Consider the following 20,460-nt stretch of genomic DNA (forward strand, 5'->3'; position numbering starts at 1 on the left):
AGGTTTATGAACATTTAGATTTAGTTTCTAGCAATCCAATTAAATCCTCCAATACTCTGATCAATATGCTTTTATTGCCACATGACTATATCAATTAAAGCAAGCTGATCAGTGTGATCTGCAAACAATTTAATCACAATTCAATTAAAATTCAAAGAAAGAGCGAGTGAGTACAGTGTACGCCCCTTTCGGAGATTCTCTGATTCAAGATGTTTTGGCACACACACACTTTCCTACCCTGGGCCCACATATATGCAACAAAGTCCATACCTCCACACTAATCCACTCAACTATTTATACTCTGTCCTTTTAAAATAAGAGTATGATGTAAAGCTGTTGTATGAAGTTAATCCACGGCAGATCTGAGAGAGCTGGAGACTCATGTGACAGTCTAATGCCATAAACCATAAGCAAAACTATAACGGGATGAATATTGTACAAGCTTACTGTATGCGGTTATATAAGAAGAGCTCTCATAAAGGTGTCACAGGAACAGAGATAAAACAGGTACAAAAACAAGGCAGTCTTGTATCGTTAGGGCATGTTTGTCTACAGAGGTTGAATGATGGATTTCTTTATTTGAGCATGACACTGGATGTTTCCAAATATGAATCAATATGTTTTGTGTGTGTTTGGTGCTATGTGTCCGGTCAAACACTTTGACTGCAGACTCGTTGCAGCAGACCTGGCCTGAGGTCTAAAGGCTGATTTTGATCTCCTTCAGCTCTGACCTGATTCAGTCGGTCCCTCAGAGCAGAACAGCTGTAGTTTATCGCTGGAGTTTATCACGTTATGGACCCTGACACTTCACTGTGCCCCCCAGGACCACATTCCTCCTGGCTCCAGCTCAAAGCTCCAAAATCCCATTGGAACTCGGACTGAAAGCAACAGGACACATGGCTCGAACACATCTATGACATGAACAATAGACCAGTTATTTATAGGACTGACTCACAACTACTGTTAAACTAGGATACTTTTACCTAGGGAGTGTCTACAGAGCCGCGGCGCGCAGCCGAAACTGCTAGGCTATTTCGTGCCGCGGCTCCTGAAACTGCTGGGCTATTTGAGCGCGCCGGGTTAGAGCGCGCCGGGTTAGACCGCGCCGGGTTAGACCGCGCCGGGTTAAGGTTAGGGTTAATGTTAGGGTTAAGGTTAGGGTCAGGGTTAGGGTTAGGGTTAAGGTTAGGGTCAGGGTTAGGGTTAGCCATGAGGCTATATGGCCATGCCGCGGCTCCTGACACTGCTGAGCAATTGTCCTTTTTTAAATATGCCACTTGAGAAAAGACAATTGTTAGTTACTTAGGTGCATTTAAGTGTGCTACTTACTTTTTGTTACTTGTAGTATAGCAAAATAGTACCTTCTCCTTTTTGCTTTGTAATAATAAAAACATACCTAAATTTAGCAGTCTGCTTTGATTTGTCACTTTCTAAATGCATTACAAGCTTCTGTTGGCCCGCCCTCTTCCTGCACAACACATATCATTTGTAAATTACCCATCAATCAAGCGATTGCATTGCTGTCTCAGCCAAGATTGGTTACGACCTGCAGTCATCCATGTGTGCAGCAGCATGAGCTGCAACGAAGCCAAAAACATACTGTTTTTATGAAGAGTGGGAATCTGACTTTTTATTCACAAATGTCAACGGCAAGCCTGAGTGTTACCTGGATCCTCTCAGTCCACAGGGAAGTAAAGAAAATAGGTGAAGATGATTTAAAGTAAGATAAAATCACATCATGCAGCCAACTGAATGGGAAGTGACCTGATAAAATAGTTTCTTTAAAATTCACCAAAATACAGGAAATCACTTTAAAGTGACCCCCTAAGCTATAAAATGTTTTGGAATATGAGTACCTCAAATTTGTTTTGTTCTTGTGGCAATAGCTAACAGAGGAAAAAAGGTTGGGTTCAGAAAGTGAAAAAACAAAGTAGACTTGGAAATTTGGGTTTTTATAATCCCCCCGGGAGCTACTCAAAATGGGCTGTAGGTTGGAGACCTGTGGGACAGCGGAGACTTCTGGGTACCTGTGTATCACATTTATAACATGTCTGCATCACAAACAGACTGCTGCGCACAAGATTGAAGCTGTGCTCATGTTTCTCATTTCCCACAAAATGCTCATGGTGTCAAAGCGGAAAGGAGGCAATATAACTGCCCACATAACATATTGCACTTTGAAATTGCTAAATGAGCCAGGCAGGGCCAGGCAGAAGGCAAAGCCATGGCTCGTCCAGATCCCTGTGGCTCTAGTGGGCACTGAAAGTGACCGTTAAAATGATCACTTCAAGGACAGCCACGCCACACACAAGAAGAGGAATACTGTCTGTGGTGAGCTCACTCTACGACTAGGGTGACCAACTCAAAAACTCTTCAAATGGGACAGTTCATGGGATTTTGTGCCACATGATGGGACAGTCCCATATAATAAAATAAATAAAATGTAAGACAAGGGATACAACAATGTTCTGTGGGACACAACATTTTTTTTTTTTTCAGACAGACAAACAATTACAGTGTAAAACATAACAGTTTATTACATTCATGAATAACTGGTTACTTTAATTGATGTGGAAATCTGCGACCAGACCTAACCAAGCCCCCGGAAGCCAAGATGGCCGCCCATTCAAGTCAATGAGAGCTGCTCAGTAGCGCATGTCGCCAGTTAGCCTAGCCCAGAAGTGACGTAGGTCTGCGTCCGGTTAGCGTACCATGTGATCGTACTGACCAATCAGAGAGTTACTAGAGCAGCGCAGAGCACAGTGTGAGATAAAGCGAAATATTAAACTGGTTTTAAGAAAACTGAAGGATTTTGAACCGGATAAAAGTAAATCTATTTATTGTCATGGATCAATAGTTTAGAGTTATTATTCAGTGTTTTGTAGTTTATCGCAAATAAACTATAAAAAATGTCTAGTTAGTAAACTTTTTTACTGTCAATGGAAATAATTCTGGTCCTTATTAAGTACATGGAATGTATGATCTAAAATTGATTTCTTAAAATTCCGTATTTTTAATCATATCATTCTACAACATGTCAAATGTATTCAGATGACATGTTTATCTACATGCAAAACATGCTAAAGTCATGATTAAGTCCGTATTTAGGTTTCTTGTCTGTGTAATACAGATAACAACACTGATGGACACGAAACGTAACATCGATTAGTTTATACCTGGCAAAACATTCCATTTCCATAGCATTTATTACGTGATTTAGTTTTTCAGGCAGAAACATTTCAAGACATCACTTCTGAGTCGTAGATCCGCGGCCCTCAGATCCGTGGTGGTCATTAGTTCCATGATTTGTTCAGTTATTAAACTCATAGATTCATATTTTTACGCTTGTAGCTCAGTCGTGGCATTTGGGCTATTTCAAGGCATCTCGGTCCGTTCACTTCACCTACACGGGCTCTGATTGGTCTAGACGGTCACGAGCTGGGCTAGAGCGGAGCGCTAGAGCGTAGCCGAAGCTAACAGCTTAAAATGCGTTTTAAAGATAACTGAAGAATCTTAAAATTGGAAAAAGTCAATGACCCACAAATAAGAAAGAATTGCCGCCATATCCGACTTTTTTGAAAGCTCTACGTGCCCTGTCAGCCGAACACGAGCAGTTTTTAGTTACATTGCGCTCTAGGGAAAAAAAGCTTTCTGGACGCACGATGCAGTACCAATGGAGTGGCCACTGGGGTAGTCTGCGACATGCTGCGGCTAGCCATACCCTATCCAGATATTATAATAGATCCATGCACCTAACGAAGTCTACCTCTGGACCCCTCCCCTCTGTCCTCTGGCTCCTCCCTTCTGTCCTCTGGCTCCTCCCTTCTGTCCTCTGGCTCCTCCCTTCTGTCCCCTAGCTCCTCCCTTCAGCGCGCTCATTACTTGAACCTCTGAAAATAAGTTCTTTGTTTCAGTAAAAAAACAAATATTTACAACGGGTTAATTTACACAGTGGTCAGATAGTGTCCTACACGTCCAAAATATGTGTAAGTAGCTATAAAAAAGTAAAACAAAGTCTCTGACACGACGCAGCAACACAATAGTTACCAAATTCGACTTGTTTCCAGATTTAGAATGACTAATGACACAAATAATATGAGACTGAGACGAAATATACTGACATTTTTCTGTAGTCTGCGGAGGGATAATTCACTGTAGCCTTCTGAGATATCGCCTTGGATTAAAGATTCACTTTTCGGTTGAGCATGTGGTTAAATTGTCGATCTTTAATGACCAACAGTCTGCAGGAGCGTTATAGTTTCCCAGTTTCCTGAACGCACCTCGCTAACGATGACTGTCCTTGCGCATGCGTGTAGTGTCTGCCGGTTCTTCCTGTTTATGTCTGCTGTTTCACTTCAGTTTGTCCCGGGCAGTTGTTATGGTTATTTCTCATGTTTCCAGTGTAATTCTGCGTCTTGACGTGGACGCGCAGGGATGACGTGCACGGTCGCATGCACGCTGTTGCTCGTGCTCGCGCTCGGTGCCGTGTGTATGAGAGATGCGCGTGCACGGGAGTTTACTGAGGAGGACATGGAGGTGATCAGGTACCGGAGATGTTCCTCGTCTTCACTCCAGCCTCTACAGGGGAAAGCAGGGGAAGTGTGAGACGACAGAAGCGGGAGGGCTCCATGGGGAAAAGGAGCTTTTTCTGAGTCCAGCCTGGAGACCTGCCTCAGAGAAAGCTCTTTTTCCCCTCATTCATTCCTCTTCGTCCACCACCTTTTAATGCTTAATTTGTAACGTATTCCGCCTGGCCTTTCCCTCCCACTAAAACATTGTGAGCATGATTATATTTCAGATTTTACTTAAAAATTGGCCGCAGTTTGACTATTTGGGGATTTAACTTCCTGGTTGGATATGGGCAGCAGGTGTGACAGGTAATTCAGGTAGAGCTGTTAGCAATCCATATAAATTACCCAATAGTTATGATTTGACAAATAAAGATACCCAATAACACCTTTATTTGGTTAGATGATGATGTTTAAACTGTCTGAGAATTGTGCCACTTACGTGTAAATTGCTGCATTTTGGATGGAATATATAACTTTTTGATGACATGGATAGAGGGATTCAGAATCAGAATCAGAAAGTTTATTGCCATTCCTAATGAACAGAATTCAGGAACAGAGGAACTTGCTTTGGTGATATGGTGCACCATGCAACGATGAACAAACAATCTATTTAAAAGAAAAAAGAAAAACTATTTAAATCTGCTATTGGATAAGAATAAAAGAAGGCTTACTATGTACACAAAATTTACAGTTGAATATACAGATGTAGTGCAGAAAGTGAACAGCGCAGTGAGTGATTGATTCAATTATAGTTATATTATAGTTAAATATCATCAACATCAAATCTACAGTAGAAGGTGTTGAGTTGCTGAGCTAGTTTCCAGTCATCTGCTGCATGGGGGGCTCTGGGTTTGTAGCTTGTAAAATCCGGAGCCCACTCCACAGAGTCGTTGTTGTTGGAGAACTGCTGCTTTAGACGCATATTGTACTGTGATCTAGCTCTCGATGCCTCCCTGCTTAATCCATACTTTGCATCCCATGGGGATTACGTTTTAGAACTCAGCACTAATTATCTTCACAAACTGCCACGTTACTGAAACAATGATAAATGTTTACCACAGGGACTGTTCAAAACTAGTAATTAGGAACGCATGCTGCCATATGCAGTTTAACTTATATAAACTTGTGGATAATGAGGGACAATGCCATCCCAAAAAATGCCTTCTCTTATCTGAAATTAATTATAATTATTATTAACTTAATTGTTAAAAATCATAATAATCAGAAGTGGTTTGATCAGAAACCATACAATTTAAAAAACAAAAAATTTGATCAGTTTGCATGGCTATCCTTCAACTATTTCCTACAACTCAAAACAACGAGCTGATCGATAAGGAAACCGCTGGACTAAACTAAATTCTGCTTTAGGGCCAGGATCCGGACCATGTTTTACCATGCCTATAACAGTTACTTGGACCATGCCTTTCCGTATGATGAGCTCCGCCCCCTCACATGTGACGGACATGACACTTGGGGCAGGTAAGATAGACACCGACCTCATGTCTCTTGCCTCAGGTCTGATTGACTCTGAAGTCTTTGATCTTTCCCCCAGTTTCTCTCTCACTCTAATTGATGCACTGGACACTCTCCTGGTGAGTCTCTACACACCAATCACATACCACTACTGGTCAATCACAGCCTGGCACTGACAAAACTGACCAATTACAGCCAAGCAAAGACAGAATTAACCAAGAACTAACTAATTGTGCCTCATCACTGGCAAGGCCAATCACGGTTCAAGACTTCTGTCATGTTGTTGTTTTTCTTTTTCCTTTTTCGCTTATTTAGTGCGAAGACAATTACAGGTGCAGGTAGGACAGAACCACAATAACCAACAGACAATAGACCAGTACAATACAATACAAAGTACAATACAGACAGAACAAACAGAATGCCATTATAAGAGATACAAGGAATTAAATTGAGTGGCACATGCATGGGAAGTTGTGAGTAGGTGAGGGTGTTTGATGTGTGTAGTTGGGGCGGTATCTAAGGTGTTGATGTCGGTGTAATCCCTCATTCGTCCAGGCGTGTTCCATAGTAGAAAAAGCTTCAGTTGTAGTCATTTGGACTCAGTTTGAAAAAGTAGACGTTTCGACTCTCATCCAAGAGTCATTGTCAATAACAGAATTTAGGTCGAGAACTCCGATATTAATACTGTTCTGTGGTAAGACCCGCCCATTGGGAGGAGCCTTCCTGAAGTAGAAAGAGTTGTTGGTTTCAACAGAAACTCCCCCCTTGTATCTACCGAGCTAGCCTATTCAGAATCTTAATGGGCTGTTAAAACCTCTTTGTCTTAGTGAGACCCTGGCTCAAACACCCTGAGTACCTGATTAGCATTTGAATGCCCTGGTCCTTTACCTTTCCAGGGGTTCAGTAACCCATTATAGATAACAGGAAGATTAAACCTAAGCCCTCCATTTCTGTTTAAAGAAGGTCTTTCTTTTTTAACAAAAATAGCTTCCGACTCAAAAACAGAGCAATGTAGTTTATTCGATCCAATGCAGTGAAGAAAGCTGTAAAGAACGTTACATAGGTGAGACGAAACAGCCTCTACACAAGAGGCTTTATCAGCACAGAAGAAATACTAGTTCAGGTCCACAGAGTGCCGTGCATCTCCATCTTGAAGCCTCTAATCACTCGTTTGAAGACGGTGAGGTGAAGGTTTTAAGCAGGGAGAAAAGATGGTTTGAAAGAGGAGTCAAGGAAGCTATTTTTGTTAAAAAAGAAAGACCTTCTTTAAACAGAAATGGAGGGCTTAGGTTTAATCTTCCTGTTATCTATAATGGGTTACTGAACCCCTGGAAAGGTAAAGGACCAGGGCATTCAAATGCTAATCAGGTACTCAGGGTGGTTGAGCCAGGGTCTCACTAAGACAAAGAGGTTTTAACAGCCCATTAAGATTCTGAATAGGCTAGCTCGGTAGATACAAGGGGGGAGTTTCTGTTGAAACCAACAACTCTTTCTACTTCAGGAAGGCTCCTCCCAATGGGCGGGTCTTACCACAGAACAGTATTAATATCGGAGTTCTCGACCTAAATTCTGTTATTGACAATGACTCTTGGATGAGAGTCGAAACGTCTACTTTTTCAAACTGAGTCCAGATGACTACAACTGAAGCTTTTTCTACTAAGGTGTGGATGTTTATATATATATATATATATATATATATATATATATATATATATATATATATATATATATATATATCTTTATATATATATATATATATATATATATCTTTATATATATATATCTTTATATATATATATCTTTATATATATATATATACTTTATATATATATATATATATACTTTATATATATATATATACTTTATATACTTTATATATATATATATACTTTATATACTTTATATATATATATATATATATATACTTTATATATATCTATATATATACTTTATATATATATATCTATATATATATACTTTATATATATCTATATATATACTTTATATATATATATATATATATATATATATATATTACTATATATATATATATATATATATATTACTATATATATATATATATATATATATATATATATATATATATATATATATATATATATATATACACTTTATATATTGCTTCCATCAGCGAGTGTCCAATAGAGATATGCAGAATAGGTCAAGATTGAATATGTAAGGTTATGCTAAGACCATGATTATATATTCATGTGGCATATTATATTGCGTACATGTTTTGCCTTTTCATATACTTATTGTTCATGACCATTGGGGGGCGTCATTGTGCAGGTTTTGGGGAACACGACTGAGTTCCAGAGAGTGGCTTCTCTGCTTCAGGAAACCGTTGACTTTGACATAGACGTCAACGCTTCAGTTTTTGAGACCAACATCAGAGGTAAAAACGTAGTCCTGCTGGAGCAGAACACGCACCTGTTTCTTCTACATTTGTCCCAATCTGTTCATATACACATCAATACATGTTACTTCAGATCTTTTTGAACATCCTTAGAAATCCCTGATCTTTGAACACTGTCTTAACCATCTTTGTCGTCTCAGTGGTGGGGGGTTTGATCTCCGCTCACCTCCTTTCGGGCCGGGCTGGTCTGGACTTGGAACCCGGTTGGCCCTGTTCAGGTCCGTTACTGCGAATGGCAGAGGACGCAGCCAAGAAACTTTTGCCAGGTCAGATAATTAACCAACCAACCAACCTAACCAAACATATTTCAATATCAATATAATGAGATAATGGCAGTATTGTATTAATATAAAACAGCAATGATAACAACAACATCTGAGTCTATAATATGAATTTAGTGGATATTTTAGGCATTATTGTTAAGTTTTAGTCTTTTGAATTATGACAAAAAGGCTTACTGTCTGAAATGTTTTTACAACACTGGGACTTTCTTGTCTCAGTTTACTCTTTAAAGAATATATTGGTGGTTCCTCTCCCCAGCATTCGAGACCCCCTCTGGGATGCCGTATGGGACTGTTAACCTGCTGCGTGGGGTCAGTCCCTCCGAGACCCCAGTCACCTGTACGGCTGGAGTAGGAACATTCATACTGGAGTTTGCGACCCTGAGCAGACTCACCGGGAACCAGACCTACGAGGACCTGGCCCGCAAGGCTCTGCAGGCTCTGTGGGAGACCAGGTCCAGCATTGGACTGGTACTGACCTAGGACTACATCCAGGCCTGAACCAGGTCTGAACCAGCACTAATCTTATACTGTTCTGGTCCTCAGGTGGGGAACCACATAGACGTTGTGACTCAGAAATGGGTTGCTCAGGATGCAGGCATTGGAGCTGGGGTCGACTCTTACTTTGAATATTTGGTCAAAGGATCCATTCTTCTCCAGGACCCAGGACTATTGCACATGTTTCATGGTGGGGCTCAGAGAAGCATACAGATATAATTTGTCCCGCCCATATTTAGATGTTTAGTAGATAAAGTTGGATGTACCCAGATCCAGATGGTATGGACAGAAATGAGACTTGCCAAAAGACCTGGAGCAGTGTTTTTCCTCTGACCTAAACTAAGACTTACAGTGCAATGTGTTAATGAAGACGGTGTAAAGACTTCAATCCTTCATCACTTTTATTTGTTTTAGAATATGACCGGGCGATACAGAACTACACTCGATTTGATGACTGGTACCTGTGGGTCCAGATGCACAAAGGCACTGTGTCCATGCCGGTCTTCCAGTCCCTTGAGGCGTTCTGGCCTGGGCTACAGGTAAGACTTGTGGTGGAGGGAGGGACTTAATTTGAGTGTTTAGAGCTAGACTAAACCTGGTTTTCATTGGCCTTTCCCCGATGTTAGTCCTTGACTGGAGACCTGGAAAGTGCAGTGAGGACCTTCCAGAATTACTATTCGGTCTGGAGACAGTTTGGAGGTCTTCCAGAGTTCTACAGCATCCCACAGGGCTACACTGTTGACAAGAGAGAGGGCTACCCTCTTAGACCAGGTAACAATTAGACTTGATTTACCTAATATAATGCTGACCCACTTGAACCTAAACCTGACTTACCAAAAACAAGATACAGGACATGACCCAAACCATTTTTTTTTTTAGATGTGTTTACCCACTAAGTGCTCAAGCATCAATTGTAACCTAGACTAACTACAAACAACTTGGACCAGACCAGGACCAGACCAGCATGATGCATGGCAATATCAGTTTAAAATTTAAATTATATACGGTATTCATGTTTACTGTGTGAAATCACTGTTACGATTGTATTAAACGTGTCTTTTCTAATAAGCATTAATATTATGTTTCTGGGGGATTTCAGAGTTGATAGAAAGTGCAATGTACTTGTTTCGAGCCACTGGGGACCACTTGTACCTGCAGATGGGATTAGACGCTTTGGAGTCCATTGAGAAGATCAGCCGCACACCATGTGGTTATGCTTCGGTGAGAGTTGTGCTACTACAGCTATTTATACTACTTCTTCTGTTAATATCAGGTATTGTAAACCTTTTTTAACTACCGTACTACCAGTACAGTACCAAAAGTTTGATACGGAAAATTCAAAATTCATCCTGAAACCACACTATGCAGCTTACTTACATAAAAAATAAATCATAATACTAGTTTTGCTCAAACTTAATTATTGATTGGCTCAAGATCACAATTAATTCAGCATCGCCACTCAAAAGGTTCAGGTACAGATATTGTGGAAAAAAAGTATTTAAAAAAGGTACCCACCCCTAACTATTAAAATTATAAGCCAATAGAATCCTACACAAACTTTTATACAATCTCTCTTTCAGGTGAGGGATCTGAGGGACCACCAACTAGACAACCGGATGGAGTCCTTCTTTTTGGCTGAGACCATTAAATACCTTTACCTGCTCTTTGACCCAACCCACTTCCTGCATGGGGGCGGGCCATGGGAAGAAGGTGGTGGGGTGTCGGGAAGGTGTGTGCTCGGCACAGGTGAGTTCATTTCAAACACACATCCATAATGCAACAATGTGTTCTTGAATACCTTTACTAGAACTGTATTTTAACCAGGAGCCTACATCTTCAATACTGAGGCCCATCCCATCGATGCCGCTGCGCTGTACTGCTGTCATAGCCACGACTCTGACCAATCAGAGATAAGGAACATTCTCCTGGCTCAACCCACTGCATCATCTACTGACCAATCACAGAGTTCAAGTCTTAGATGTCCAGTTCAACCCTTCAGCTCCAGACTTGCTGTAAAAGGACAAGTCTTCACTGAAAGCACCTAAAACACATGTGACCTAAAACTGATTCAGGACAACCAGGACTATGCCCATATTTAAAAAACGTTTGTATTTAAAAATGACAATGTTTAAGTGATTTAAATTTAAATAAAGTCTATTCTATTTTCTTAAATGCTGTATTTATTTAAGCGTTCACCGGAGGGGTAGATTGAAAAACATAAAAAGACAATAAAATTCAAACAGATTTATTTACAAAAATACCACATACAAACCCTGATATGAGCTGTTTCTCTATGTATGCCACTACTAGACACATCAGGGGGATCTTGACCTCAGAAAGTCTTTCTTAAACTCTGTAAAACCTGTAAATAAATAGTTTAGATGAAACATTACATTTGTTCTCAAAATTAGCTGTCCACTGCATGCCTGTACATAATTTAACCACAGTTTGTTAACAACATAAAGGTTAAGTTAGGCTCACGAAACAGCAGAACATTTTGCTTCATATCCTAGATGACATAAAGATACGATTTTCAGTAAAGGGATGTTTTAGTGCTGATCTGGAACACCAAATAAAGCTGTACTCTGTCCTGAGTGAGATCTGCTCCCTCTAAGCACTATTGTACACCGTTTTTGATACGTGCATGTGTCATTTTCGCTGTATTTTCTGTATATATCACATTTCTCTTCATCTGACTTGTCTCCTTCATCTACTGCACCTGTCAGGAGCAGTGGACCAGATCTGAGCCAGGATCCTGGTCAGAAGTAACTGCAAAAATACACTGTGTATCTGTCATGATTGTGTGAACTTGCTGAATTGATGAGGTGATTAATGACGACGACAGTGATGGAGTCGTCAAAGTGTTGCTGTGGAAACTGATGCAGCAGTCACCGTGGAGACGCTCAGACAGTTGCCATGGAGACACGCGGATGGGAACGAGAGTGAAAGAATGAGCTAGACCACACTCTCACCTCAGTCATCTGTAACAACTGTGAAATGGCATCACACAAAGAGCAGGGGGTCTCATTTGGATCAGGACTCTCAAGGGTCTAAGTGTACTGTAATTTTTTTTATTTTTTTGAACAGTAAAACAGATAATACATAGGCTATTCCATAAAGATGGGAGCAAAATCTGAGGCTGTAGTACCATGTTTGTCCACAGAGGGAGAAGAGAGGACTGTGGAGGTGGTGCTGTTAATCATGGGTATTACGTAGACACATTTGACAGCTCCAGATCAAGTACAATGGATACACACTGAAATAATGAAGTCAATTAAATAGAAATATTAATTGAAATGTTCCACATTGCTCCAGAACCAAATCCGGATTTTGTTCTAGTCGGTACATGGGGCTGTTCTAATTTTCTGATTTACTGGACTTTTAATGTAATTTATTTTAATAAAAAAATATTCTGTTATTAAAACATATTGTATCTCATTAGCTTACATAAATATTGGGGTTACAAAGGTCTTTGGGTAAATGTCTCTGTCACGGTTAGATCTAGAGTTAAACCTGAATATTTACACCTGTCTGACAGCAGAATACGTCTTGCTTTGATTAATTATTTGTTTGGATTCATTTACTTATTATACATATATTAATTTGCTATGTGTTTATTCTGAATCCAAATTTCAGTTCACAAAATGAATTCACATGTTTATTCACAGTTTAGTCCAGACCGTTTCCCCACATTTAGAAACAGTCACATAGGTCTCACCAGCATTGATGGTCAACATGAAGTTTGTCAAGTTTGAACTTGGTTCCGATCTTCTGATTTGTGTAAACTCTGGTTCCAGGCTTACTTCTGGTCCGGTGTAATCCTGGTTCTGATTCCTGTTCTGGTCCGATCAGACTGTAGTGACAGACAGAAGCGGACTGGGCCAACCCTTTGTCCGGTTTTCTGTTCTGGTCCCATGGCTCAGCAGCTCCTCGATTGTGGTCCACTCGTCAAGAATCTGCCTGGTCCTTATCCGGTCCAGGTTCTGATCTCTCAGGACCATAAGTGGATCCTGGTCCGGCCCAGTACGACACTGAGAGGATCTAATCCGAGTTTTGTGGCCTGGTCGGCGGCGATCCTGGGGAGGTGGGAAAAGTTCTTCATCAGTGGTGACATCACTCCTCTGATGGACCAATCGTGGTGCTCGATGCCTCCGCTGTGGCCTCTGATTGGGCGACCTGGGGCTGGACTGGACTGTGCTGTAAAACTGAGGTGTGGACTCCCGATTAGACCTAGTTCTGAGGGTCTGCGAGGTCCGAGTCAGAGGATTGTGATGGTTTTGGTCAAGGCTAAGGTCTCTTGTGCGGTTAGGTTTGGCGTAGCCTTGATCAAAAGACTCTCTGGATCTGGAGTTGGTTTGGGAGGTGTACGTAGAAGGGTTATGAGGGGTTTGGTTGAAGGTCTGGTTCTGATCTTGGTTTAAGCTGATTTCTCTGTCGTGGGTTAAACTCCGATCCCATTGGCTGGTTCTGGTTACGCTCCTCCTTGGTGCAGTGCTAGTCTGGTTAGACCTGGTCTCAGAGGGCCCGCTCTGGGAGGTCCTGGTCTCTGATGCCTGGAGGGTGCAGGGGTGGCTGGCTCTTCTCCGATGCTGGTTTTGATTCTGGCTCAGATTGGTGAAAGTTTGGCTTCGGTTTGGTTCTGTTAAATTTCTGGATCCATCTTGCAGCCAGAGCGCTCTCCGCTGGCAGGGCTCAGTGCGACAACCTATGAAAAAAGGATTATTGTCAATATGAGTGCTGTAGTGTTATTGTGACAAAAATGTAGTAAACAAAAGTTTATGAGTAGGATCGCCAGTAATATCATATTGCCGAGACCTAGAAACCTGAAACAGTATACCCAGTACAATGGACTCACTGACCGAGGGGTGTCGTCGCAGGTGAGCGTTGTCGTTGTAAATGGGGGCTGTGTTGCCGAGGAGATGTGGGACTGCGTTCTGGCCGGTGAAAGTGGACTGTAGTTGTGGTACTGTTGCCAACGCTGCAGCTAGCCCTGGGTCCTGACTCTGGGATGGACTGCATCTCCCAGAATCCCCTCTGGTCTGGCTTCTGATGCACATAGTGAGGAGCAGGGCTAAAGGACCAGACACAATAAGACTCATTACAACTGTCATCATTTGATCACAATATTTCATGGCTTTAATATTCACTTGATGGAGATAAAACCGTCCAAAACGCCTCACTATTCTAGTTAATTGTACACCTTTCAATCTAAAATACCCCCACCCACCTCCAGTTCTCAGGGATCGATTGCAGTTCCCAGCGTCCTCTCTGAAGATGCGGGCGGTGGTGGGTGTGTCCAGGGGAGGGCCCAACAGCTCTGGGGACAGGGCCTGCAGCTCTCGGAGCAGGGCCTGCAGTGCTGACACTGTGGAAGCCTGAATCACTAGGCTCTGACGTCAAAGACGATGTTACAGAGTCTGATGGGGAGGAGCCACGGGACGAAGGGGTGTGGCCTGGGAGTGAAGACACAATATCTGTTTCTGCCTCTGAAAGTAGCATCCCCTTGAGGAACTGAGAAGAACTGCAGGAGTAGTCTGGGACCAGACCAGGACCAGACTGAACCTTGTCCAGATCCAAGGCGCCATCTGGCCTGAGGTCTGGAGGAGGCCAGGGGCAGGAGAACTGAGAAGAATCGGAATGAGAATGTTAGAGACTATATGACTACTATATGACTTTTGAATGTTTTGGTTTTAAGAAATTCTGATGCTGGATTTGCTGCGACTCTCATCCCTGTCCTGTCGAAGAAAAGAGAAACACATCTCGCATTGTACAGAGCAGCCCCAGATGATCTTTCTCTGTGTAGCAGAATATTGGTATTTAAAACTACCATATTTGGAATCATTGGACTCTTTAATAAGGTAAACTGGCAGACTAAATTGGACAGAAAAAGCTTAGAGGCAAAACACTTGAGGAACAGTACGTTTATGAGGTATAACTTGATTAAAATAAGTCTATTTAGTAGAACATGGCAGCCTAAACAGTACATAAGTCTAAAGGGTTGTACCTGGGTCTGGAGCCAGGCTGGGTCCACGTGGTCCATCTGGTCCATGTGGTCCATCTGGTCCATGTGGTCCATCTGGTCCATGTGGTCCATTTGGTCCATTTGGTCCATCTGGTCCATCTGGTCCAGGCTGTAGGACACACTTGGGACACAGGTGGTGGTGGGAAACTGGTCATGTGACATATAGGGGTAGAGGTCAGGCGGCATGTAGGGGTCACCGTAGCATGGCCTCTGAGTTTGACTCATCTCCCAATGAGGTTCCATTGGTCTGTACTGTCCCCTCCCTCTCTCTTCCAGCTGCACTGTGATTTGCTGACCAAATTCATCCCGGAAGTGAAGCTCTTCTGGACCATGGGAGTGTCGCAAGGGGCGGGGCTTTGCCTGAAGGACACAAAAAACACAAGTATTGCTTTTCAGTAATATTGCTCTTTGTCGTCTCAGAACGACAAAGTGATAAGGCTGTGTGTTGCTGAGGGTCAATATTCCCGTCCAGATCAGTGTAAAAGGTGCATTATGTAACATTTCTGGGGGGGTCTACCTTTGCTTTGTAATTTTTCACATTATAATATTAAAAGTATCTGTTCCCATGAAGACAAGCAGGTGGCAGCCAGTAAGTTACAGGTCAGATATGTAGAAAGGTGAACCCACTTACAAGTATTAACCCCAAGTATTAAAAATGAATGCAGATAAGAATAGTAAGAAATATAGCCGCAAGCGGCAATGATCGGCCCTTGCCACGCCGCCGCCACGCCGCAAGAGGAGGGGGCGCTAACGCGCCCCAATGGTCCTTTTATTACACCTACTGCTGAATCTGTGACGCTCTCACATCTTCTCCCCTTTGTTTTACCATCAAAAAGCAATTTTATTTTGAATTCTTGGCAAAATGTGCGGCTTTGCCGCACAGACACCGTGACTCTTTGAATAAAAATGTGGATAACTTTTGATGGTCCACCCCTGAAGATGAGTCTCACCAAATTTCAGGTTAATAGGGCTGACGCCCTGGGAGTAGTTTGTGAAAGTATAAAGTGTAAACATGTTCTGGTGATTTCCCCATTGGAATAACATGGGAGGTTTTGGTCATCGTTATGGCAAAGCCATAACAATTATGACATGGTCTCATTGACTTTTTTGATGGGGATGCCAAAATTGAGTTGTGTGTCAAATTTCATATAATTTCGCAAAACTAAACATTTAACCTCCATATAGAATCTGTAGGGGGCGCTGTGGTGCCAAATTAATTTATTTCACTTCAAGTAGGTTTAGGGCAAAGAGTTTAACAACTGACAAACTAATTTGACGCAATTCGGACTTTATCTGCGCAAACGGTAAACATTTTAAATTTGGGAGATTTCTGAAATTCTAGCTAAAGTTTGCGGCTTCGCCGCACAGAGATCGTGACAGGTATCAATGTAATTTGAATAACTTTTGATGTCCCACTCCTCAGAACCATTTTCACCAAATTTCAGCTTTTTAGGGCGAATGCCCTGGGAGGAGTTTGTAAAAGTACGACGTTTGTAAACACTCCCGAGTCATGCTTAGCCATTTTTGAACCAATATGGCCGACATTTGGTTGGGCGGACGGCGTTGCCGTAATAATATTTTTTACTTCTTTTGTCACCATCTACCTCTGTGCCAAATTTCATGATTCTACGATCTGATTTTTTTTGGGTCATTTCCTATCTCCCAATGCATTTTTGGTACATTTGGGGGCGCTGACGCGCCAATTTTTTTTATTTTAGAAAAGGGAAATAGCCAGAATGTAGAGAGGCATGATTGTTATAGGTGTGCAAAAAGAAGAAGAAGAAGAAGAAGAAGAAGAAGAAGAAGAAAGAAAGAATAATATTCCGATGCGAAAACAATGTTTCCCATTTTTCAAATATCATAAACTATACATTTTCGGAAAGCGCTCGCGCTTTCCTACCTCATGGTGTGGGTCCCTGGTCACTGACGGGTACTTTCGTTAATTTTGAGTGGGCTCCGCCCACTTTGTGTTTTTGGCCCTCTATACAGTAATAATGTTCAATTTTTGCATTACATGCTTATATGCACGGAACATGCAAGAGATGGGGAATGTATTCGTGAGCTACTTAGCGCAAATGAGTGCTTTATATGGGGATGACGATGTATGTAAAGTGCTCGTTTAGTGCGCACTTTTGCACGGGCTTCGCCCGTTTACAACGGTAACATTCCATTTTCCTACTACTAATTAGTATGCACGGGGCGTGCATGAGTGGAGGAGTGCGTTAGTGAGTGTTTGGAAGTGGGCGAGCGCTTTGCGCTAGATTTTGTGCGCACTACGTGCGCACTTTCGCAGCCGTGCTTTGCACGGCCTTACGGGACTAATAGGCCTCTCGCCAGCTTGTGGCGCTCGGGCCTAAATATAGCCGCAAGCGGCAATGATCGGCCCTCGCCAAGCCACTCCGCAAGAGGAGGGGGCGCTAACGTGCCCCTATTGTCCTTTTATTACACCTACCAATTTTATTTTGAATTCTTGGCCGCACAGAGACCATGACTCTTAGAATAAAAATGTGGATAACTTTTGATGGTCCACTCCTGAAGATGAGTCTCACCAAATTTCAGCGTTTTAGGGCCAACGCCCTGGGAGGAGTTCGTAAAAGTACGACATTTAGAAAAACTCCGAAGTCATGTTTAGCCATTTTTGAACCAATATGGCCGACATTTGGTTGGGCGGACGGCGTTGCCGTAACAATATTTTTTATTACTTCTCTAGTCACCATCTACCACAGCCAAATTTCATGATTCTACGATCAGATTTTTTTGGGTCATTTCCTATCTCTCAATGCATTTTTGGTACATTTGGGGGCGCTGACGCGCCAATTTGTTTAATTTTAGAAAAAGGAGATAGCCAGAATGTAGAGGCACGATTTTTAGAGGTGTGCAAATTTTTGTGACTTTTCGTCAATGTTCACTGGGTGAAAAATGGGGGGTTGATCCCGAGAAGAAGAAAGAAAGAAGTAGAATATTCCGATGGTCATCATCCCCATGTAAAGGGGGGCGCACTTTTGCACGGGCTTTGCCCGTTTACAACGATAATGTTCCATTTTCCTACTACTAATTAGTATGCACGGGGCGTGCATGAGTGGAGGAGTGTTTAGAAGTGGGTGAGCGCTTCGCGCTCGATTTCGTGCGCACTTGCGCACTTTCACACTTTCACTTTGCAGAACTAATAGGCCTCTCGTCAGCTTGTGGCACTCGGGCCTAATAACAAGAATAAGAATACGTAACACTTATATTTCGCTTTCCAAGATACCCAAATAAGTTTTACATTTGAAAGACAGGTAGTTAGATTTAATGTCATAATGTGGTACATCCCACAGGTGACAGACCATTCCTTTCTGTTCTATATCCTGGTGTCCCAAAATACCTTGAGTTTTGAAGATATTCCCAATCTATTGCACAGTGAACAGACAGCAATGTGGAGGCAGACTGAGGGTAATGTGTCCCAGTGAGTTGAAGAGCAAACAAGGTAGTATAGCTATGCTCTGGGGCGGTGGTGATGGATTGTGGGTAATGTAGTCCAGTGTTGTCCACTGTGTTAGAGAGCTCTGAGCAGTACAGCTGAGTGGGTCTGAATGTGTGACAGTGATGTGACCTGACGTTTGAACAACCCACTGCTCTGACATAGACACACACACACACACACACACACACTTGGAGACAGAGAGTGACCGAGTTTCTTGTCTCTTCTCTAGCTGTGAAACTGCCTTGAGTCAACTTGGGATCTGGCCACCAATACTTCCAAGAATAATTTACACTTCTGCATTTGAAAATAGTAATTTTCCTTGAAATAATCCTTGAAAAGAGGCCTGGATCTCAAGTGCTCTTACCTGGTTATATAATGGTTAATAAAAAATAAAATTGAAAATAAAATGACATTTTGCATTTCAGTACAGAAAATCCTTTTATATTTGTGATGACCCAAACCTTTAACAGTAACACTCGGTAATGATGGAGCAGCTTGTGTTGCAGTAGACAAGTGCCTAATGAGCAGATGTATTTTTAATCCATGTGGTAGCACTCCATATTTTCACTTCTCTGTCTGAGTTTTCCCCAAAGGCTTTAGGCTCCTCTATCACAGCACATCATCATCATTCTGTCTCCTCACACATGAATTGGAGAAAAAAAACCTGACTAGCCAAGACCAAACCAGGACCGGATCCAGCCCTCATTCTGCGTGTACTCTTTTGTCCAAAAGCTTTAGGATCAGAACATCTCATCTGTCAGAACAAGACATCCCACTTCACACTTGCGCACACACCACAGCTAAACTGGGACTAGAACTGGACTACATTATAGGACTAAAAACAGGACAAATGCAAGTGCACATCAGAACTGTACTGGGCTCAAGTGTGAATGGATCCTAACCACATCTGAAACGGGACTAGATTAAAACCAGAATTGAATCTTTTTGAGCAAACTATCATATCAAGAACAAACAAGACCTAAAATGTATGTAAATCAGAATTTAAACACGACCAATTTATAATGAAATACAGACTACACCAGGTCAAAATCAGACTAAACAGCTCCTTCCTCAGCCCGCTTTACAGTCAGACTTGAGCCTCCACATCTTCACCTCTGTGTAATCATTTAGCTGTCATTCTTTCTGCTGCCAGTCGCTGTGCCACTGACTGGATTCACATTCCCAACAATTGCATCACAGCCATCATTTTATTTTTGGACAAATCTGGTTCACTCCTCTTATGTAAAATATACACCCTGCTGGTGCGTTTCTTATTCCCCAAATGTATCAGTGCTGTATTTGTGATTGTTGTGTTGGTTCATGAAGAGATTGACTCACCCTGTTCCTGCCTCTGCTCACACTCAATCTGCAGCCCATCTCTGCACATTCAGCCTAGGAGACGAGGAGAGAGGAAACGAGGAGACAAGGCAAGGAGAGGGGAGAGGCGACGAGGAGACACACAGATCCAAGTCTAAATCCAAGGCTAGATCCAGGTCCAGGGAGGCGCAGACCGGAGCCAGCTGCGTGTGTCCTGCTCCAAGTGCGTCTCATTTTCAAACTGAGATTCCCCCACAATGCAACGTTCGCTGCTGTGGACTGCAGATCCCAGAGTGCACCAGGCACACAGACAAACAGCATCATGGGAGGTGGAGTTTAAAGAGCCACACATATTACACCATAATACAACACGAAAAACGGTTGCACTATAGAGGTAC

At 42.1% G+C, this 20,460-nt stretch overlaps 2 protein-coding genes across 2 annotated transcripts in view; one reads left to right on the plus strand and one right to left on the minus strand.

Moving 5' to 3' along the window:
- LOC140363113 (uncharacterized) overlaps positions 1–20,394 on the minus strand; it is a 34,765-nt gene extending 14,371 nt beyond the window's left edge. The window contains exons 1-5 of the mRNA XM_072449451.1: positions 20,084–20,394; positions 15,265–15,642; positions 14,488–14,882; positions 14,120–14,331; positions 12,854–13,965 (exon numbers count right to left, since the gene is read on the minus strand). Coding sequence (XP_072305552.1) covers positions 13,109–13,965; positions 14,120–14,331; positions 14,488–14,882; positions 15,265–15,642; positions 20,084–20,122 — 1,881 coding nt within the window. The 5' untranslated portion in view covers positions 20,123–20,394 and the 3' untranslated portion in view covers positions 12,854–13,108. The remainder of the gene's footprint in view (positions 1–12,853; positions 13,966–14,119; positions 14,332–14,487; positions 14,883–15,264; positions 15,643–20,083) is intronic.
- On the plus strand, positions 4,332–11,426 carry edem2 (ER degradation enhancer, mannosidase alpha-like 2). The gene is made up of 12 exons (XM_072449443.1): positions 4,332–4,544; positions 5,940–6,050; positions 6,124–6,163; positions 8,355–8,460; positions 8,622–8,747; positions 9,022–9,233; positions 9,309–9,450; positions 9,675–9,799; positions 9,887–10,031; positions 10,360–10,481; positions 10,841–11,006; positions 11,085–11,426. The coding sequence occupies exons 1-12, from the start codon at positions 4,435–4,437 to the stop codon at positions 11,303–11,305; spliced, it is 1,626 nt and encodes a 541-aa protein (XP_072305544.1). The 5' UTR covers positions 4,332–4,434; the 3' UTR covers positions 11,306–11,426.
- Positions 20,395–20,460: the final 66 nt, after the last annotated feature.

The sequence above is a fragment of the Eucyclogobius newberryi genome, unplaced genomic scaffold (assembly GCF_026437365.1).
Source record: "Eucyclogobius newberryi isolate DKJ021-1_F unplaced genomic scaffold, fEucNew1.0.hap1 SCAF_17, whole genome shotgun sequence".
NCBI lineage: Eukaryota > Metazoa > Chordata > Actinopteri > Gobiiformes > Gobiidae > Eucyclogobius > Eucyclogobius newberryi.

Bases quoted from the DNA above. Each gene is read 5' to 3' on its own strand.
- edem2 (XM_072449443.1), top strand. From the start codon at position 4,435: ATGACGTGCACGGTCGCATGCACGCTGTTGCTCGTGCTCGCGCTCGGT. The intron at 6,051-6,123 runs GTAAGATAGACA...TCTTTCCCCCAG, and splicing joins GGACATGACACTTGGGGCAG to TTTCTCTCTCACTCTAATTG. The intron at 11,007-11,084 runs GTGAGTTCATTT...TATTTTAACCAG, and splicing joins AAGGTGTGTGCTCGGCACAG to GAGCCTACATCTTCAATACT.